The sequence below is a fragment of the Vipera ursinii genome (assembly GCF_947247035.1).
Source record: "Vipera ursinii genome assembly, chromosome: 3".
NCBI classification, from domain to species: domain Eukaryota; kingdom Metazoa; phylum Chordata; class Lepidosauria; order Squamata; family Viperidae; genus Vipera; species Vipera ursinii.
In genome coordinates this window covers 140,133,159-140,154,958 of record NC_139516.1, presented here as the reverse complement: position 1 = coordinate 140,154,958, position 21,800 = coordinate 140,133,159, and the positions used below count along the sequence as shown (strand labels likewise).

The 21,800-nt window shown below is 36.2% G+C and overlaps 1 protein-coding gene across 6 annotated transcripts in view; it reads right to left on the bottom strand.

Annotated features, from left to right (window-relative positions):
- Positions 1-5,778: 5,778 nt before the first annotated feature.
- RELCH (RAB11 binding and LisH domain, coiled-coil and HEAT repeat containing) overlaps positions 5,779-21,800 on the bottom strand; it is a 62,083-nt gene continuing 46,061 nt past the window's right edge. For 4 of the 6 annotated variants that reach the window (XM_083359131.1, XM_083359133.1, XM_083359134.1 and 1 more), the window contains 10 exons: positions 20,970-21,049; positions 19,398-19,504; positions 18,604-18,703; positions 15,407-15,489; positions 14,531-14,594; positions 10,207-10,345; positions 9,968-10,084; positions 8,043-8,131; positions 7,595-7,665; positions 5,779-6,730 (listed from right to left, as the gene is read on the bottom strand). In XM_083359131.1, the coding sequence (XP_083215257.1) occupies positions 6,610-6,730; positions 7,595-7,665; positions 8,043-8,131; positions 9,968-10,084; positions 10,207-10,345; positions 14,531-14,594; positions 15,407-15,489; positions 18,604-18,703; positions 19,398-19,504; positions 20,970-21,049 (971 nt within the window). In that variant the 3' untranslated portion in view covers positions 5,779-6,609. Of the gene's footprint in view, positions 6,731-7,594; positions 7,666-8,042; positions 8,132-9,967; positions 10,085-10,206; positions 10,346-14,530; positions 14,595-14,802; positions 14,886-15,406; positions 15,490-18,603; positions 18,704-19,397; positions 19,505-20,969; positions 21,050-21,800 lie in introns of those variants that run through there. The other 2 variants (XM_083359132.1, XR_014492074.1) reach the window with 2 other exon arrangements.

Sequence of the window (21,800 nt, the reverse complement as noted above, 5' to 3'; positions counted from 1 at the left end):
TTTGCTGTTACTAGTCGATTCTAAAACACAGATGCTATTGATCACTTCAGTGTCTTCATTTTCGAGTCTATGGCTGATCGCCCTAATATTTCGTTAAATTTATTTGCCACCTATCTCACCATGGGTCTACTCTAGGCAGCTTACAACAATAAAAAGAAATGGGGGGGGGAAAGTGTAAACAGAAGTAAAACAATAGAATAAAATAAACAGTGGAAAAGAACATGAGAATACCTCAATATGATAACAAAAAAAGATGGATGAGTGGAGAGCAAGGGGTGAGATAGATTCTGTCATCAATCCAGCAGCCACCTCCAGCATGGAATTCCCCCATCTGATCTCCAGGGCAACCAGCAGAACCAGATCTTCAGACTTCAGGACAGGAGGGAGGGGCAGATCTTACCTTATATTAGAGATTACCTTATATTACTTGTCATTTGTTTGGTCTTTATATTAAGTTAATCTTGGATTAACTTTTCATTCTGCTTCTTACTAAAGCTTGCAAATCCTCTGCATTTTCAGCTGTCAGGGTAGTGTTGTCAGCACAGTGCAGATTATTGATGTTTCTTCCTTCACTTTTAAAATCACACTCAAGTTCTTCCAATCCAGCTGCCCTCGATACATACAGCATTCTCCACATAGGTTGAATAAATAAGAAGAGAGTTTACAACCTTGCCTCACTCATTTGCCAATCTGGAGCCAGTCTACGCCACCATATACTGTTTATTCTGTGGGCTTCCAGAGCTGTATAGGTTTTGCCATTGCCATGCAAAATATTAATTTCTCCTCCAACTGCAGATAAGTGACCTGTGAAGTGAAATGCTGAGTGCTCCTTAGAGACTTAAGAAATATTTTGCAATCTACTTTTGTATATTTGATGTAAAAATGGCTTGATATTACATAACAAACACCATAACACTTAGAACACATATACTGTAACTTTAATTTGAACAGAAACGCTTAGGTATTAAACATTAACTAGAATGAATGTTTGTTCAGTCTTTCCTCAATAGCCACACAGAAATTCAATAACTATGACTTCTGGCAGAAAAAAATACACTTTGACATCCAGAAAGAAAATGCTACCCTTGGTAGAATGTACTCTGAAAGACAAGAGTTTCAATTTTATGTAGTACTGTTTATAAAGCCATATTTCAGTCTTCTACCTACAGCAGTGATCTTTGGACAAGCAGATGTAACTGAGTTATAAAACTCTTGTCATGGTTATTGAAACCGCAGCTGCCTCACCTCTAACATGTCCGAACAGTCTTTGTTTTCTTCTGTCTCCTCATCTTGTTGCCCTCATTGGTGTGTGTGTGTGTGTCTCAGATGAAGCTGACTTAAGTTGGAGGTGCCTTAAGCTGTTCTTAGCTGTAAAAATAATGTTTTGCCCCTTATCCCAAAACAAGATTTGTAACACAGTTCACCATTTTGTCAAAGGAATTCAGATTACCATTGGGGAGCAGAGAGGGGGGCGGGGATATGGCTGGCACCTACTGACTCCATTAGACTGGTGCAGGCACATCATTTCCCCATTGATCTTCCAGAGCTGTTCTGCTTTAGTTATGGAAGGGAGCCAGTTCTTTTAAACTTCCTCCTTTTGTGCCTACTAGATCTCTGCACCAATCTGTTGCTTAGACACCTAGATCGACCTCTCTTTTTATTCTGCTTCACAGCACAACTTTCTATGTGTCTTCAGGTGATAAAATAATTAGGTGGTCTATCTCTGCAGAACACTTGTGCGAAACCAGAATGTGTTTTGACCACTGTCTAAACCGACTTTTAACTGCATGTCAAAACTTGCTTCCACACTAGCCCTACCTCTAGCCCAGGTTGAAAAGAGGCTTGAAATTTTCTCACAAGTTGGTTACTTTTGGGAGAAAAACTAAATACACCTGGAGGCATCCACTAATGTTCATCCTTGATGTGCCTTTTGCATCATAGGGACAACACTGCTTGCCAGCATGATTCCTGTGACAGGACAGGGATTATCAATGGGGGGGCAATTTTTATGCTGGAATAGTTTTCTCCTGGCTCACAGAATGGTGGATAATACTTGAATTTGGTTTGGGGAAGAACCTGTATAATCATTTTATTCTTTGCCATTTACATAATTGACTTGACCTCTCCCCAAAAGTCACTTGTGAAACTCCAAAAAACTTTGTTTTCCATCTTTCCAATTATATGACACAAAGCTATGTGCCAGTGGAGGATTGATATAAAATAATCTTTGACTATTTTAGATTTATCAAATGTATAGACTAATATGGCTCTTCTTCAGTGTCTATTATGAAGCTGTTAAGATTTGGGACACGTTATCAGTATGTTAATACTAACTTTTCTCTCTCCTTCCCATCTTAATTAGGAGGGATTATGCTGGATTGGATGGGCACCCACAAGCAAAACTTAAATCTAATTGAAGTATGACCAGCTCATTTGAAACCTGGGATTAGGAAGATGATGTACTGAAGAACCATTCTGTGCTCTATGCTTTTATTTTCCTGGCACCAGGTACAATGCTACCTGGAATAGTATCCTCCACTTTATTAATCTATGTCTTAGTAGCCTCAGGGTTTGATTACCACAGTATCCTGCATGGGATAGGTGTAACTGGTGCAGAACATATCTGTCATAATGTTAAATGGGTTAGCTAAGTGGAATTATACACTATAATGATTGATTTTCATAGTGCTGCAGTGGCTACTTATAAAGTAGCAGGTGAATTTAAGCTGTTGGTTTTAATCTAAAGCCCTAGCTACTCTGGTACTAAAGGATTAAAAGAAATCTTGTTACTTTGTATTCTCCAAAGCGATATTTGCTTGGCCAACAATTAGTAAAGTTGGCCTCTACATACTACTTTTTCTTGGATCGCAACTTATGAAATGTGCATGTATATTTAAAATTATAGCTACTTAAGGATACTAAGCCAGCTGTTCCCAACCTTTTCTATACCCCACACCCCTAGAATGCTTCTGATATATTCTCGCACCCCTTTCAAAAGTTCAAAATAACAGCAACAAATTATGCACACACTATAATTTTGAAACTTCTAAACCCAAGTTTTCACACCCCCTGGAATATCATCTTGCAACCCCGGTTGGGAACCCCTGTACTAGGCAATATTTGCAATAATCCTACCATATTTTGATGTACCCTCTTGAAGCTGTTGCAGGTAATATGCCTATCAAAAGTTCCAGAAAAGCTCATATAATTTCTAGAATATATTTGTCAGCCTATGATATGCAAATATGTCATAATTATATTATTTTTTGAAAAATCTGAAATAACGTATTAAAATTATATGCCATCCAATTCCCAGCAATCCATATATAGGAGTTTCTGGGTTGGAAATCCTGACATCTAAAGTATGGAAGAGACGTTTTTGCTAATCGACTTGATGAGCAGAACAAATAATTCTATCCCTCATGTGGCACAGTAGTGACATATACAGTATGGTTATTACCGCAGTGATGTGAATGAAAAGCTATAGTTAAATGGGATTAGGCAGTGACTGCAAGGAGAAATTTCAGCACTTATTTATACTTTAAAAATATGTATTTATATAATGGACTACATTATTTAAAAAATGAAATGGAATGTATTTGATAAAAAACAAACAAACTATGTTACATGAACATTAAATGTTCAAATATTAAATGTCAATACCCTTCAAAAATGCCAAATCACTTAGAATTCTTTAAATAAACATACAAAACAGGTATGCAAAACATTTTATTTAACTCAAGAAAGAACAGGAGAATTAGCCACGTCTACTTCTTCTGGAATGCGCCAGGATTTCATTATCAGATGGTCTACTAAGACACCATTTGCAATACAGTTAGTACAATTGGCAGATAGTGAGGTGAATACCCATTCATCATTCATCATCACCTGATTTCCAAATGGGTATTATATTTGCACTTTAAATGCAAGACCTATTCTTTTCCAAATGCATACTCTCTTCTGATGAAGGTATATTTAATTTAATTTTAATTTAATTTAATAACATTTATATACCGCCCTTCTCCCTGAGGACTCAGGGCGGTTCACAGGGCAGAATAAAATAGCAAATACAAACATTAAAAAAGATTAAACAATTGCCCTATTTAAAAACAATGGAAATACAGTGCTAAAAACCCCAAGAAAAATTAAAAGACCAAAGATAAAACAACCCCAGCAATCCCCATCAGGCTAGGCCAGCTTGTACAAACAGAAATGTCTTAAGATCGCGACGAAAGGAGCGAAGATCGGGCGCCATCCGGAGCTCTACCGGTAGCTGATTCCACAGCTCCGGAGCGCCCACAGAGAAGGATCTCCCCCTGGGGGCCACCAATCGACATTCTCTGATCGGTGGCACCCTGAGGAGGCCCTCTCTGTGGGAACGCACAGGGCGCAGGGAGCTTGATGCCGGCAGCAGATGTTCCCTGAGGTACTCCGGCCCCATGCCATGGAGGGCTTTGAACACCGTTACCAGTACCTTGAATCTCACCCGGAAGACAACTGGCAACCAATGCAGCTCACGGAGCAGAGGCGTAACGTGGGAGTATCGGGAGACTCCCAACACCACTCTCGCGGCTGCATTCTGTACCAGTTGGAGCTTCCGGGTGGTCCTCAAGGGCAGCCCCATGTAGAGAGCGTTGCAGTAGTCCAGACGAGAGGACACGAGCGCATGAGTGACCGTGCATAGATCATCCCGGCTAAGATAGGGCCGCAACTGACGCACCAGGCGAACCTGTGCGATTGAGAATGTAAAAATACTCCAGATGCAATCCAGCCCTGTACAGTGAAAGACCTGTTCTTTTAGACAAGTTTTAATTAATATTTTCCTACTTCTCAGCATAAGGAATCCCAGAGTATATGATAAGGCAAGCTTGCCTGACCTGCTACCTTTCACAGAATCTAGAATGCAACTTCTATCAGCTCTACCCAGAAATAGTTTTGGACACTGGTGGATGGAAATGATGGGAATTTTAATCTGGCAATGGGCTAAGGATATTTGTGGCATTTCTTTCCAAGATTAATTGTTGAAAGTGTGTTAATCACAATTTATTTTAAAGAAAAAGAATAACAACATTGGGATTGAGCTTGACCACGTGTATAACAGATCTACTGATACTTATACTGTGATTCTACAAGAGTTTCAGGTCTGTTTGTCTCTACCCCAGATTTAACACTAAAGTAATAACTTCATTAAAATAGGCACAGCATTAGGTAATGTCTTTCTTTTATTTTTGAAAAGAATGTGTATGTGCATGCATATTTACAAAATATGTACGGTATTGTGGAGAAAATGTAGGAAGGGTGAAAGCTATATAGGGGACAGAATTTGCATCTGGATATTTATAGAGTTATGAAACAATGGGTGGGCTTAGATTAATTCACTTCTGAAAAGGATAGAAGATCATTACAGTTGCAATTTTAAAAAATACCAGGATGTTCAAGAGAATATTATATGGCATTGCATTTAAAATTTAATAAATTATTGCTTTCAGTCACTTCTGTGCTACTTGGGGCATCGGATGACACATTTTCTTTCATCCTTGCCTTGCAAGATTTAAAACCCAAGTTAAACAAAATGCTAGCCATCTCTTACTGTTGTAACCAGTCCTTCTGCCTAATATCCTATAAATATGTTTACCTTATGTACTGCCCAGAATGTTCTATGTCAATTATTTTTTGGGAAGAATATTTAAGTACCGTAGATGTTACTTTAGCATGGACACACTACAAACACACAAGCTGTAATATGCAGAAACACGATGTTGGCTTGAAGCATTTATGTAGAGCAGTATCACTTAAACTTTATTCTAAGAAGGCAATATTAGACTCACTCATATGAAAGAAACCTTCATTGAAATCAATATGGCTTTCATTAAGGTACATATGATTAAGTTTGCACTATTTATTCCTCCTCCCTTTCCCAGTACAAACTGTCTTGCAGAAAGGTTAATACTAAGCTGTTTTATACACATTGAAAATGCCAATACATGTTTGAGAGACATTTAAAAAAATCTGTTGTATTCATTTGTTCTGGAATCTATTGTAGTACTAGTAGTGCAAGGAATTCCGTGGTACATTATATCCTCCATTCACTTCTGTAATTCAAATATATAATAACTTACAAAAACAATCCAGGAATCAGTGCTGGTGGCTCTTACCTTTCATTTTAGAAACATTAAAAAAGCTCTGCATTATCCCTCTTATAAGTTAAATACATAAGTAATCTCCACTTTTATTACTTTATAACGGTGACTTCAAATTTACATTATTTTAAGTACCATCATGACAGTTCCATGTATAATACAGATATCAGCCAAGAACCCATCAGGAAATTAAAAAAACCCCACTATATATAAAAAATATGCTGGAAAGACAAGAACACAGGACAGGGACTTGATACAGACTTAATTTAGTTTTATAATCAACCACATTTTGCCCCAAATTAACAGATATGTAGCAATATTCAAGAGCAGTGCAAATATCTTTGTAGATTAGAGTAAAATTATACTACAAGAAGATAAGATGGAAAATAAAAAGACAAGTACTTCAAGTACAAGGAACAAGTCTTAATGAGGTCTCTCAGTGTAATGTTCTTTAATTCTTAACTCCAATTTACTTCTTCCTCTGGAATACATTAGCCAGCATGGCACCTGAAGTGGTTAACTGGCCCATTTTATTCAGAAACTTGGTCTTGGCATCTTCACTCACAAGGCTTGCTGCAATTGACATAGAACTAGGAGGAAAGAAAAGTAAATTAATCTATAACATCATCAATTACAACAATCTAAAGTAGGTGGGAAAAAAGACTTCTGACACGAGACTTTTTTTTAAAAAAAAAAAAAAACTGCTCCCAAAGATAGCAGTATTAGGGTAAACAGCGGATCACATTTAGTATAAGATGGCTTATTTAGCCCAAGTAAGTTTTAATTGCGATCAAAATAATTTGTCATTAAGACAATAGAATGATGGCTTCTAAACGTGAATGAGATTTTTCCCAAGATGAAAAATTCAGCTGCCAATTAAGGCTATGTGTTGCTTCAGTACGAAATCCAAGCCCTCTGTGGAATGATACCACTGAATAACTTTTAATTTACTCAATATAGGATGAAATTCTGCAAATCAGCTTGTTTTTAGTTAAAATTTATCCATAAAACTGCACTGGCATGTAATTAGATGCTCAGAATAAGATCTGAAGAAGAAAGGGGAATGACAGATTAATTCTCAAAACAGTGCATCACTTAAGATCAGCTGTTCCAGGCTCTCTTTAAGAACAGTTGTTACAGGTACCAAGAAACAAATTATTTTTTCCCAACAAACTTGGATTTCCCATTATGTCCCTTGAAAATCAAACCAAAAGCCAAAAGGACTACGTCTTATTTCTTTCTTATTTCTTATTACCACTGGGATTTATACAGTACATTTTAATAAAGCAGTGTGGATGACTGACTTTCTTTTACAACTGTTTTTCAATTTTCTTCTACTGCATTAGCCAAGTCATTTCAGAAAAGAATTAAAAATTATTAAATGAATACAAATATTCTGCTTTGATAGTGTTGCCATGTAATTTGTGCCTTTTGTAAAAAAAATAAATCCTTACCCTTGTGGTTCTTGAACACTCCTATTTTCCACTTTCTGTTCACACTCTTTTATCATGGAATTTAAAATTACCTAAGATATGGGACAGGACAAATGTTCAGAACAAAGAGAAGATTTATGACAATTGGCGTTTTCTAAATGGACACAATCAAACTTGAGAGATACATTACAATTCAATATTTTTGGTAATATCTTATGAATGAAATATTATGGCCACAAGGCTTAAAATTAATGAAAACTGAATTTATGATTTGCTTCATTACTAGTAAGATCAAACAGTGATATATTTTATTTTACCTAATAATTTAAGCTCATGAATTACAATTTTTAGCATTAATATTTGCATCTTAATCTTAAAAATATTTCTAATTTGACAGTATTATGCTAATAATATTGATTTCTTATGTCATTATAAACATTAAAGATAAAATTGCAGCTTGCATATTCACCTCATGTTCTGGTGAGAGAGCTTCCATGTCATTTCTTAAACATCTGAGTCCAGGTAAGAAGTGACTGATCATTAACTCTTCTGAAATAACTAAAAATTAAAGCAGTTAAGGTCCGACAAACAAAAAAATTGGCTTACCAACTCCTTCATCTCAAGTCAAAACCGGAAAATAATGTGCAAAAACCATAGTATCTTTAGTTAACTTCAAAGGGTTAACTCTGAATGTTACTATTTTATTGTCTTAGTAAAAGAATAAAGCATTTGAAATAATTGAGAAATGCAATATATTTGCAACAATACAATCTTAATAGGACAGAAAAAACATTTTTTCAAATAAACATAAATCAAAAAGACATAAACCAGTTCTAAGTCTTGAATTTAGCTATGATTAAGACTTTGTTTATTTATATATAAAAACGCACCCTCCATCCCTATTAATGACTTTGACTTATATCCAATGACACAATCTGTGAATACAAACCCTGATAAATCTAAATACAGTGGAAATCAAAGTAACATAAAAACATAAATTTGAATGAAACCAAGTAGCAGGTCTATTAATAAATATTTCACACTTTGTAAATTATTCTCTTTCTAAATACAAATAGGTGGGGGACATTCTAACCTTGGGGGATGAGATATTCCAGAGTTGAGTTCAACACTCAGAATATCTGTCTTTGGCTTTCCCCTTTCCTGAAGGAAGAGACTGGAAGAGTTTTGTCTTGGCCAAAAGGCACAGGACAAGCAGATTCTATGCAGAGAACACAGTACCACAGACAACTAGAACCCAAATTCAAAGGGCTTTAAAAGTTCTAATCAGCATTTTGTATTTTACAAGGAAGCAAACTGGTGGCTAACTTGTACTCAGAATACAAGTGTATTTTGCTGACCTTGCATTCCTGACATTTCTCATTTGCTAGCACATGGATTGCAGCAATTTGCAGCAAATGAAGTTCTTAGTAGTCTTCAAAGACAAAAATGGGATGGGTGAAATTATGTGGTGGCTTTATTATTATCTACATCTAGTCAAACCCCCTGCTCAGGCAGGAAACCCTATACCATTTCAGACAAATGGCTGTCCAGTCTCTTTTTAAAAACCTCCAGTGTTAGAGCATTCACCGCTTCAGGAGGCAGGTTGTTCCACTGATTAATTGTTCTAACTTTTAGGAAAGTTCTCCTTAGTTCTAGGTTGCCTCTTTCTGTGGTTAGTTTCCATCCGTTGCTTCTTGTCCTGCCTTCAGGTGCTTTGGAGAATAGCTTGACTCCCTCTTCTTTGTGGCAGCCCCTGAGATATTGGAACACTGCTATCATGTCCCCCCTCATCCTTTTCTTCATTAAACTAGACATACTCAATTCCAGCAACTGTTCCTTGTATGTTTTAGCCTCCAGTCCCCTAATCATCTTTGTGGCTCTTCTCTGTACTCTTTCTAGTCTCCACATCTTTTTTTACATTGTGGTGACCAAAACTGAATGCAATATTCCAAGTGTGGCCTTACCAAGGCATTATAAAGTGGTATTAACACTTCACGTGATCTTGATTCTATCCCTCTGTTAATGCAGCCTAGCACTGTGTTGGCTTTTTTGGCAGCTGCAACACACTGCTGGCTCATATTTAAGTGACTGTCCACTAATTAAAAGCTGTTTGATACTCTGCTAGAGAGAAGTTTCTTTAAGATGGGCTCCAGCACGAAAGCTTGGAAGACCAAACCTCTGGTCCCAGTGACCGACCCAGATTGGATCCTGCAACATTATCCTGGAACACCTATTTTCACCATTCAGAAAAGCTGTTTAATTTGTCTGCCTTTAATATTCTCAGCAAAACCTGATGGAAACATTGCACTCAATATTACAATTTTTGAAGAGACGGAGTATTTTTCAATAGTTTATACAAATATCAAATTATAATTTCGAATCAAACAAGGATACAACAACAGGAGAGTGCGCTATAGGCTTCAAAGAGATGAGTAGCTATGTCCAGTCGTTTTGAATCTGCAGTTTGCTGGTTATTAACCAAGGCAAGTTTATGCAAATGTGGAAGAACAACTGGAAAGAGGAATATTTGAAAAAAAAAAGAATCAATAACATCACCAAAATGTGCAAGAATAAATTATAATCGTTGACAAACTGAAAAACAGATGTCTTTATGTTTTGTTATTCAAACTCACATTCATCTCTAAATCTTGGCTCAGCATTTGGACCGACTCTTCCAAAGGTTTTTATTATTTCTGTGTGCAGAGAGTGTTGGTCTTGGTACTGGGGATCTTCCAGAAAAGAGGCCAACTGCATTTTGACTCTTTCCAAAAGCTTAAAAGAGAACATATTTACAAGATATGAAAACTTTATTGTAGAAATAAGCAAAAATTAATAACACTCCAAAGAAAATAACTTTTACCATTTTATTTGTTTTGACATTAACATCATCAGGTTTTTATTGTTACAAAAAATCCTAGCATTAATACTTTTATCTCTTAAGCAAACCCCCACCCTCAACATCATCTTTGTAGAAAACCCTTCTTTAGAATATATGCACTTTTAAAAAAAATGATGCTGACCATTGTCTCTTGAATCCCCATTTTCAAATTTCTAGATTCCATTAATCCCAACAAAACATCAATATGTAATTAACTCCCTGGTACAAATGTATATTTATGTATTTAAACTAATCTATTACTACTTATTCAGCACACAAGTATGACTCAGTACAAATGTTCAGTTCCATTTCCTCTACTATGTTATTTTAGAAAATAAGGAACAGGCTGAAATTATACAAATGCAAACTCTGCTATTTTTTTAACCATTAGAAACAGCTTAATTCGTTAACTGGCAAGTTTTTGAAAATATGGGCTGCCCATTCAATGATTTTTTTGCTGAGTACCTTATGAAATGAAATTTAGGAATGAAAACATTAATACATTTCTTGTTATATATAGTTTCTACTATTTTTCTTGTTATATATAGTTTCTACTATACCTTTATACTATAATATGTTAGGCTTCATACATCTAAACAAGAATAGCAAAGTGGGACTTAATCTATGTAACCATGCTCTACCATGCTCCTTGACTGCATAATATGGCAGTGCATTTAAAAGAAATCTCTCTCTCCCAAGTTAACTTTATCAAAAACAGGCTGGAAGGCATGGACGTTCACATTCCTTATTAGACGTTCTATTTTTCCCTTCTATATTATGTATATTATTAGCCTGTAAGCCTGAATATAAAGAGTGGCTTTGAAAAAGCACAACATAAATTCTGGACACATGCAGTAATAATTACGACATTTTATTTCACTTATTTGCAATGTCAGAATTTGGTGCCCTTTCTTTACTATTTCAAGATTTTAATAACTCTATTATACATAGACTAATCTTTATACCATGCAAATGAGATGTGGAAAAATGACCAGATACCATAGGAAGGAGTTTGCACCATCCTGATAACTATGATGCTCTCTTTGAAAGGAAGTTGATTCATAATGCATAGAAGTAGTCCTCAACTTTTAACCATAGTGGAGCATCCCCATTACAGTTGTAACTTGTGATAATTGTAAATGGAGTCATCCCTTTGACTGACCCTATTTTGTGACATTTTTTGTGGTGGTCATTAAGCAAGACAATTGCAAAATGCAGTTACATGACTGTGGGACATTACAAATGGTTCTAAATGCATTCATGTGACTGCTGGGGGGTGGGTGGCCATTGGAACTTTGAAACCGGGTTGTACACATCCCCCCAAGGAAGTCGTAAGCTGAGGACTGCTTGCTATTAAGCTTTTTATGAAGGTATGATTTGCTACATGGCATGAGTCAAGTAAAGCCTAGATATCCCTGTAAAATCGGTTTGAGAAGATCTTTAATGGTGAATGTGTGGGGGTTACAGAGAGTCCTGATCATATACTATTTTGGATCTTTTTAATCAACCAGGGCATGGGATTGAAACAGTTTTGATCACATTTGTTGATGATCTCTGGTGGAAGCAGGATGCGGCTCATGTGCTTCTAATAACATCAATCATAGTATATCCTTCTGGATTGGCTTTGGTAACTAGAAGTGAAAAGCAGAATTCTGAGCTGGTTCTGTCCCTTCCTTTGAGTTTAGTTTCCGTTTATTTATTTATTTATTTTATTTATTTTAATTCCATTTATATCCCGCCCTTCTCCAAAGATTCAGGGCGGCTTACAAGCTTAGCAGTAGCCTTCATTCTATGTATATGCCTGCTTATTAGGGCTTTCACACACACACCCCAAGCGGCATTATTACAAAGTCAGCTTAATGGGTAGGAGAGATCTAGCCCATAAGCTCTTCTCTGTGGTTCTCTCCAAGTTTTCCATTCTCCCCGCTCCTATTTAACATCTACATAAAGCTGCTGATTTAAATTTAAGGCTGATAATGATATCCAGTATTCTATCTATTAATACCTATAACATAATAATACCCAGTTAGGGGACTGGAGGCTAAAACATATAAGGAACGGCTGCTGGAATTGGGTATGTCTAGTTTAATGATGAGAAGGCGTAGGGGTGACATGATAGCAGTGTTCCAATATCTCAGGGGCTGCCACAAAGAAGAGGGATTCAAGCTATTCTCCAAAGCGCCTGAAGGCAAGACAAGAAGCAATGGATGGAAACTAATCAAGAAGAGAAGCAACCTAGAACTAAGGAGAAATTTCCTGACAGTTAGAACAATTAATCAGTGGAACAACCTGCCTCCAGAAGCTGTGAATGCTCCAACACTGGAAGTTTTTAAGAAGAGACTGGACAGCCATTTGTCTGAAATGGTATAGGGTTTCCTGCCTATATCATTTATGATGATGATGATTATTATTATTCTCTGCCCAAGGCCAGGTATCTTAGTGTTTGGAATTTGTGAAAGCCTGAATGGGGAAGACTAAGCTTCAACTCAACACTAGCATGACTTAAGTCGCTTTGGGTTTTATGGCCATGTGGAGCCAGGTTTTCCATCTTTGCTTCTGGGTGCGGTTGTACAACATCAAATAGAACTAGTGTATAATGGGAGAGAGGTCTTCATGAACCTAAGATTCCTGTTTGAAGAGCATGTGATAGCCACCGCCAGGAGGGCTTTTGCACAACTTTGTTCATAGCTGAACTCTTTCCTGGACTTTCATGGCCACTCATGCCCTAGTGACCTCCTGAATGGATTATTGCAAAGTTTTCTGCATGGGGTTGTCCTTGAAGATTATTGAAAAGCTATAACTGGTCCAGAATGTGGCAGCTTAGGGAGCTTTAGGCATTGATTTGCATGTTACATTTCTGCTCCACAAGCTGCACCAGCTCCCAGTTGGTTGAAATGCAAAATGCTGGTAGTCACCTATGAAACCCTTCATGGCATCGGGATGGATTATTTATACGTCTTTCATTATTTCTAGCCATTCCACTAAGTTTGAAATGTGGGCATGGAAAACCATTCCCCTGGGAATTAGATTGGTTCCAACCCTACTGGTTTTCTGCAAGCGCTGAAGCCCAAGATGTATTTTAGAGCATGGGTTTGTGACCATTAGAGGTTTTTTTTATCCTTTTCCTTCCCCCCCCCTTTTTCATTGCTTTTAATGTGTTGGTAGCTGCCCAAAGTGGCAGATGCAAGATGGGGGAGGGGCTATAGAAATCAGTTAAATAAATGAAAACTTACTGCTCCAAGCAGCCCACCAAACAGTTTGTGAACAACACAAGAGAGTGATTGGGATGAAGATGAGAGCACATGAAATCATCATCATGTATAATTTCCCCTTCTTCAGTTATATACTCCATTCACAACTAAGTGGGATTCCTTCAACGGCTGAATTGTGAGGAGGCGAATTGTGTGATGGGTGCTCAGTACAGGCAAAAGAAGATGAAGACAAAGTCTCTCTGGTATATGACAAAATGGAGGCAAAGACCTTGCTATCTTGATTGTGCAGCAAACCATCAGTGGGATAAAACTGCACGTATACAGCTACTTCTCGCTTAAGCGACTGCCTTGTACAGTGAACATTTGCAGTTACAGCAGTGATTAATGATTTATGACCAATTTTTCACATTTATGACCTTTGTAGGTCTATAAACCAAAGGAAAGCTGAAATAGGATTGTAAGCGGCCACTTAGCGACCACTTCGCAAATGCAAATTGTGGTTGCTAAACAAGGAGTACCTGTACTGCATACATTGCTTTAAATAGCCCTTTGGAATGAAAAGATGGCTCATTTTAATTAGAATTCTGACCAACCCGAATATCCTGAAAACATTCTTTTTTAAAAAACAGAGTTCAATAGTGATTACAAACTGGGAATATCCTAGTTACACAGGGGTAGGCAACCTTGGCTCTTTTATGATTCGTGGACTTCAACTCCCAGAATTCCTGAGCTAGCCATGCTGAGGGGAAAGGGAGAGTTTCCAAGCTGAGCCATGCTGGCTCAGGAATTCTGGGAGTTGAAGTCCACGAGTCATCAAAGAGCCAAGGTTGCCTAACCTTGTCCTAGTAAAATACACAGAACTCCTACCTCTCTCTGAGTGACTGTTTCCATGATGGTCCCAAAAGCAGGAATTGTGGCTATTCTTACAGAACTAGGAGCAAAACAAAGGAAAACATATACTCAGCTCTTAACAGTAACATAGTTTCTAATTAAAAATAAAATACTACTTTTGAAACTCCATTAAGGTATTAACTGCTAGCAGTGACAGGAATTAGACCAGGAAGTAGTATCAAATTTTGTTTTAAAAAAAGAGAGAGAGACACAGAAAGATTAACTCAAGGTCACAATCAGAAACTCACAATTCAGGATCACTGGACAAGGTAACAAGGGCCGGAGCAACCCGCTTGTCAACTAAGGCTTCACGCATGCCTCGAAGAGTCAGCTGTAAACCAGTCAACATGCAATAAAAATGGTTTTAAACTGGAAGGATAACTAAGTTAGCTGTGACTGAGGATGGGCAGGCAGAATCACCAGTAAGTTTAGTCACCCACACAGGGCATTAAAGTAAGTAAGGACTCTCCTCATGCTTTAACATTTCCTGGCAGTAGTGTATTAGTGAAATTAGCATCCCTCTTCAGCATGGAAGAAACAAACAGCAGTATGATAACATCTGAAACGTATTCAGACCTTGAAAAAGTTGTCATAGTTTTGTTTCAGAAAGAATTAAGCTTAAGGTTGCATTATTCTTCCAACTATTTTACTAGTTAGTGCTTCGAATGGGCTTGAGCTTGCTTGTAAGAATAAAGTACTTACACTTTTAGTTGCTAAAGATATTGGCTATATTTAATGCTTGGTGATTTTTCTTGGAAAAAAAATTTGAATATTAACAAATGCATTCTGGTGGTTTATTTCTTGACAAGTTGTAAGAGGGAGCTAGTTGTAGAAGACAGCTGGGAAACTTACATTTCAGGGTCACTGGAGAGAGTAATGAGAGCAGGAACCACTCTCTGAGCTACCAGAGTTTCATGTACCCCCTTCACCAACAGCTGAGTGGGCAGAGCAGAGGGGTATCACGGGTGATGCGCGGAAAGAGTGAGCACAGTATCATGGGAAGAACAGCGTAACCAAGAGGAAGAGAAACACAAAAAGCAAACCAAAATTAGAAGCAAGTATCGCTATGCTAAAGTGCTCCTTTAATATAACTATGCAGAAGACATGATGAAAGCGGTAAGTGGCCCAAGCAGGCAGCGCAGAGAAACTATAGAGTGAGTTGTCAGGTGACAAAACAACCAAAGATCCTGACGGTATCCTGAAGGTTAGTGTTTAAATTTCAAAGTAATGTTTGAAGTTTATAAAGCTCCATTAGGGCTACCTTGTTATAGCTCTACAAAAGAAACGGAGTTATTCCGAAATGTAGGAATTGTGTCACGTCCACTAAAGAAAAAAACAAACACCTGATTCCGTATGAAGAACAGATAACTAAGAACTCCCAAACAGTTTTTGTGATTTGTGAGCATAAACTGGGCTCTCCTGATACTATTAAAAGATAATAATTTGACAAGGACGGGTAAACGTGACAATACAAAAGGACAACAAATTCTATTAGAGTTGGTCTGGGGCTGGCATTTGAGCATTAAAACCTGACTCAGCAAACTCATGTTTGTTGGAATATTTTAATCCCAGAAGCACACCATCCTGCTCTGAAAAAGAGCGCAACCTTGATTTTAATTGTCTGTGTTTTGTACTAAGGATGTCTACACTAGCAGGGATTCTGTAAGGTATAATTGTAAAGGACAGCAGGTTGGGAAACGCTTTACTGGAGATCCAGACAATGGACAATTCTGACATAACTTCTATGTCTAATCACTAAGAGTATTCCATCATCTTTTTTTTAAAAAAAATAAGTTTCTAACCCTAACCATGCCTTTTAATTACTTAGTAAATATATACCTAGGATAAAAAGAACTTAAAAAAGGAGCTTGAGATAATAAGAAGGCTTACATATCAGATAATGAGAACCTGGATTCTCATTTTAGAACATATTTTGATTTTAAGATGTAACAGTAGGATTTTTTGATAGAAAGCCACAATGATTACTTGTCTTGTTATAAACCAGGGGTGGGTTGACTTCAGTCTTGCATAGTTCTTGCTTTTGTACTATAGTGTTTGTGTACATCATTAACGTGTTTTGATTTAAAAAGCAAGAGTACAATTTCAGGATATTCAGTGACTAAAAGTATAATTAATTCACATTAATAGAACTTGAATCCGTACTCTTGCATGACATTATAAATGTCTGGCTATACCAGATAATGAGCTACATAGTCCTGTGATCTATGTAAAACTTCAAACACTCAGCAAGTAATAGGTAGTACAGAATGAAATGCCCACCCATGGTTTTAACTTATGTACTACAACAGAGATTCAAGTTGATGTCCTTACTGTGCATGGATAGTGTTCAAACCAGGATCAAATCTGGACCAACACAGAGTACTCAAGATTATGTTCAATTTAATATTAATGCATGGACACTCGAGCACACACATACAATCAAAGCAAAAGGGAAAACTAGGTAAAAAAACAGCATGTTAGTTTAGACCAACATCAAATACTTGAACTTCTTCACTACTCAATTAAACCTTTATATAACCATATTAGAGTTAATTATAAATGCATATTGTTGTTATTCTGGCTGAATTATAAAAAGGAAATACATCTTCCATATGAAGTAGCATTTATCCCACAATTTTAAAAAAAGTAAACTAGCAAAATTTATTGGGCACATCTCATTTAGCCATTTTCTCCATTTGACAACTGTCATTTTTTTTTAAAAAAAAAAGCTTAGGTGAAGAAAGAAATTCACAAAATAATAATGCAGACTAGCCTCTGGGTGTATTTGAAAACATAAGTACAATTCAAAGATTGACTTCTCAATACTCTCAAATGAGTCATCTGACTATGAGAAAACAAATATGTGACAAAACAAAACAAAAACCTGTTTTTAACCTTATATGCTTTGTCACCTGCAATATTTTTTAGATCTAAATGGTGTTTAGAATCCACTTATGCGCAAGTAATATATTACCTAGCATTTCTATTTAATTTCTTATTTTGAATTGCACTGTTATGAAGACTTGGAATTAGACCATGTAGGAGAAAATGGCAAGATGGCCCTTATTATTGATCAGGGTCAAATGATTTATTTTAGGACATGAAAATGTTCCAAACAACTGTCAAATCTATTCATTAAAGGTATGGCTTATCTTCCGACTAGAATTTTCAAGGTACTACTAAAGTGACATTGGTAAAATTTGAGGAGTAACTTAAAACAAGTGGAATAGTCTGATACAAAGCTGAAAACAAACATCTCCATTTTATAGCTTGTACAGTTTGTTGCATGGTTAGATCAGGAACCCTACATGAATTTTTTGGCCCCCTTTCTTTCAGTTCTATGTACCAGCAATATCAAGCAAAACAAGAAAAGCATGCTGTTTTTTTCCCTTACTTAATATTTATTTTTAATCACAGTACAGGCAATTTCAGATATTATCACTGGAAGCAATTGTACACTGTCCAATTCACAAGGTACTTACAATCGATGGCTGGTTTGAACACTGAATTCAGCACTGAAATGGTTTCTCAGAGCTAACAGAAGTTTTTAAGCAAGCAATGCACCAATTCAGGTCAGAAATAAAAGTCTAATTTGGCCTGTTCCCCTGAAATGTTTCACAAACACATGTAACATAGCAATGCTTAAAAAAAAAGAAATAAATGATGAAAAATACATTTTAAACTATAGGATTAACATCCTGCTCCATCACACAGTGCACAACAACTTCAAAATATTTTAAAACAGAGTATAATATTAAAATGTACTTTTAAAATCTAAATATATCAGATCAGATAAATTACTATTTTCCCCTATTCCCAAATAATTCCCTTCTGAAAGCATTTTTAACATAACTGGTACTCCTTATAAAAATAGATGTATTCTGAAACCCCACACAATATCCTCTTGACTGTAAGACTTTCCCTCTGTCTCACATCTTGGGTCTTTGAGAAAAGAGGAATTAAATGGTGACAGGCACAGGGAAGGGCAACCGGTATTTCTAGAGGGACTAGAATTAGTAATATCTAAAATATGTCCAATAAACACTTACCTCAAACATTCTGGCAGCTGTACACCGAACAAGTGCTGAAGTATGGACAACTCCGTACCATAATACAGTTAGCAGCAATTCATGGTATGCTGGGTTTGCACTGAGAACACAAAACAATCAGGCTTAGTGCTATAAATAATAATTTGCTTTCAAACAACTCCACTTATTTTGCACTTTCCTTCTCTCTTCAAACATTTTCTCCATTTTTTTTCCCTTAAATGAAGCCCTTAGTTAACCTGAATCAGTTTAAACAAAAGCAAAATGCCTGCAGTTACATTTTATTCACACATTCAACCACATTTATCCCCAAAATTGTATTTTTAGAGTAGGAGCTCTTTAGAGCAAACATTTGACTATCCTAAATGTTACACTGCATGCACTGCATGAACAAGGAGAGTTCAGATATAAGTTTCATGTAGCTGTTTGATCTGAAATTGATCAGTCAATTTTCCAACTATATTTTCAATATCTTTTAAAATTAATATATACATTTGTACTACTTATCAAATTGGTTTATTATTATTTTGAAGCTAAGATATAACTGTTTCCTCCAATTAATTACAACTAAGGTAATCTGAGAATATTGATACTGTATGTAAGATGTTCCATCATTTTTTTGCTGAAAAAATGTCACAAAACGCAACAGCATTCCTGTCCTGAAGACACATAATCGCTTCATCTACTAATGCAAATGTTTAGGAACAGAATTCCAAAATCTCTTGAGATTAATTCTTATATCCGAAGTTGTATGTAAATGATAGCTCCTTTATACCAGTTTCAATAATATACTTTACCCTAATTCCACAAAAGATGCCTTCAGGCTATCAAGGGGAGCGTGAGATAATGAAAGCATAGTCATGACATCCTCTAAAAATCCTACTAACAGCTTGCGGTCTTCTTCCTGAAAGCAGAGATTTAAAAACACAAATTAAAATTTCCTGGACCACATTAAGTTTTTAACTAAAGGAAACCTAGTAATATTTTGGGAGCCATGTGTCAACTGTTCCCTTTGATCAGGAGATACTGTGTCTATTCTCAGCATTTTGTTCTATAATGGGCTATATATTTTTTAGAATGTCTATTGTGTCATGCAATATCAAGTCATTAGTCAGAAAACCACAACCAGATATTGTTATTTTTACTGAATAATCAGCCAAATTAATATAAATTGCAGTCATTATATTCAGTGGTGGGATTCAGCCGGTTAGCACCGGTTCAGCAGAACCGGTAGCTAAATTTTGCTGAGTTCGGAGAACCGGCTAAATACACACTGCTTCTGGAAGTCCAGTTCTAGGCCTTGGAGGCCTGGAGGCGGCCTCCCAGGCCTGAAGTGCATGGATGCCACTTTTGGAAGTCCATTCTAGGCCTCAGAGGCCCAGGCCTGCATCCAATGAGAGAACTGGTTGTTCAGGTATTTCAATCCCACCACTGATTATATCCTTAAAGTGTGAAATCAGTTGTATATAAAAACTCATAAAAATATGTAGAATGCTTGCAAACTAGCAAATACTACATGCTATGAATAACAATAATTATGCATCTACTATTCTTTCCATATTCTCAAGGCATATTTCTGTAATACTGAATGCTTCATTTTGACTTGGATTCTCTTGCTATATTTGTAATTCCAGCCAACCTTGATATTTAAAGTTAAGTTTTGAATCTGTATATTGATTTGGCCACTTCTCTCCTCTGTTAAAATGAAAATATATAAATGATTGAGCCCTCCCTGCAGCTTACATCAAATGCCAAAGTTCACAATTAAACAAACAGGGATTACCGTATGTTGGTAGAACTAATGGCTTGATCTAATCCTGTTCCTTTTACTAAAAGGAATACTGATAATATTAATACATTCACTTCATAATACTGAAAATAGTGATACTTTATTGGAGTATACCAAATACTGGTGAAATCTAACTTTTCAAGGTAAAAAGTTAAATCTAACTTTTCAAGGTCCCCCCCCACTTGAAACAGAAGGGGAAAGGATTTTGGTGGTAATAACCTTGTATCATATTTTTGAAAGGAATGAAGTCCCTATTGGAAAATAACAACTTTTCTATTTTCTATTCCAGTCATCTGCATCCACCCTGCGCCCCCACCCCAAAATCTCTTGACAATCAGAGTTGACCTTTTTGATGTGGTGAGATGTAGTGTGCAAGATTAATGAAGTCATAAAAAAGAGGCAAAAGTTTATTTAGAGGTAGCCATGGAAGGAAGGTGAAATCTCTTTCTATACATTTTTGAAAGTTATATAGTTTAGGATCTAAGGAAAAGCTTAAGTACTCCTAGATTTACGTAATTTTTATTTAGAAGTTTTAAGTAAAGATAATTATTCAAATTCGTAATTGAAGAATAGTTTTTACCTGGATATAACATGTAAGTACACCTGTTGCATAAATAGGAACTGTGGCTTTTGTTAGTACTCCATTCCCTGCTGCAGCATCTGAAATTAAGAAATAAATGTCTAGAAGTTAGTTTTGGTACTCAAGTTGATAATCATTTATATCATGTTATTACCTAATATTGTTAAAAATGCCCAGTCAGATAAGGGGCAGCCCATCTATTGATGCAGTTTCCATTGCTACAGAACTAAGTAGGACCAAAATAGAGAGAAAAAAACTGATCAAAAGTGATGTGAGAAAAAAAGTTAGCAATGCTTATTCTTTCAGATAGATAAGGTGGTATAATAATAATATTTGTATTTTTGTCATCTAGCTTTTTGCACAAGAAACAGATCCACAGATACAGATCTATAAATAGATCGTATTCTGTATTTTATTCATTCAGTCATTAAGAATCAGGTGGCATACAATTTTTTAAAAATTATTAGTGTCTGATACAAAATTGTGGCATATACAATTAAAACACCTCTTGATTTTGTAGCTTAGACCAGATGCATGAGGAATGTTTAAACTCCCAAATTACTATTGGCTCTGGAAAGTCTTGGACAATCCCAAGTTTATATTAACTTTAAACAAGCAATTAAGAAGTATTGCTAGGTAGCATATAGTTAAACTCTGTAATATATTAAGAAATCATTACTCACTTTTTGAGAAAGGCAGCTATACTTAATTAAGTAAACATCTAAGACGTTTATGTAATTACCTTATAAACTTCAAATGAAATAATTCAAGAACATTTTTTCCCATGCTTATTGGACATTCCAGTGAATGTTTAGAAAGTGTTGACTGCCA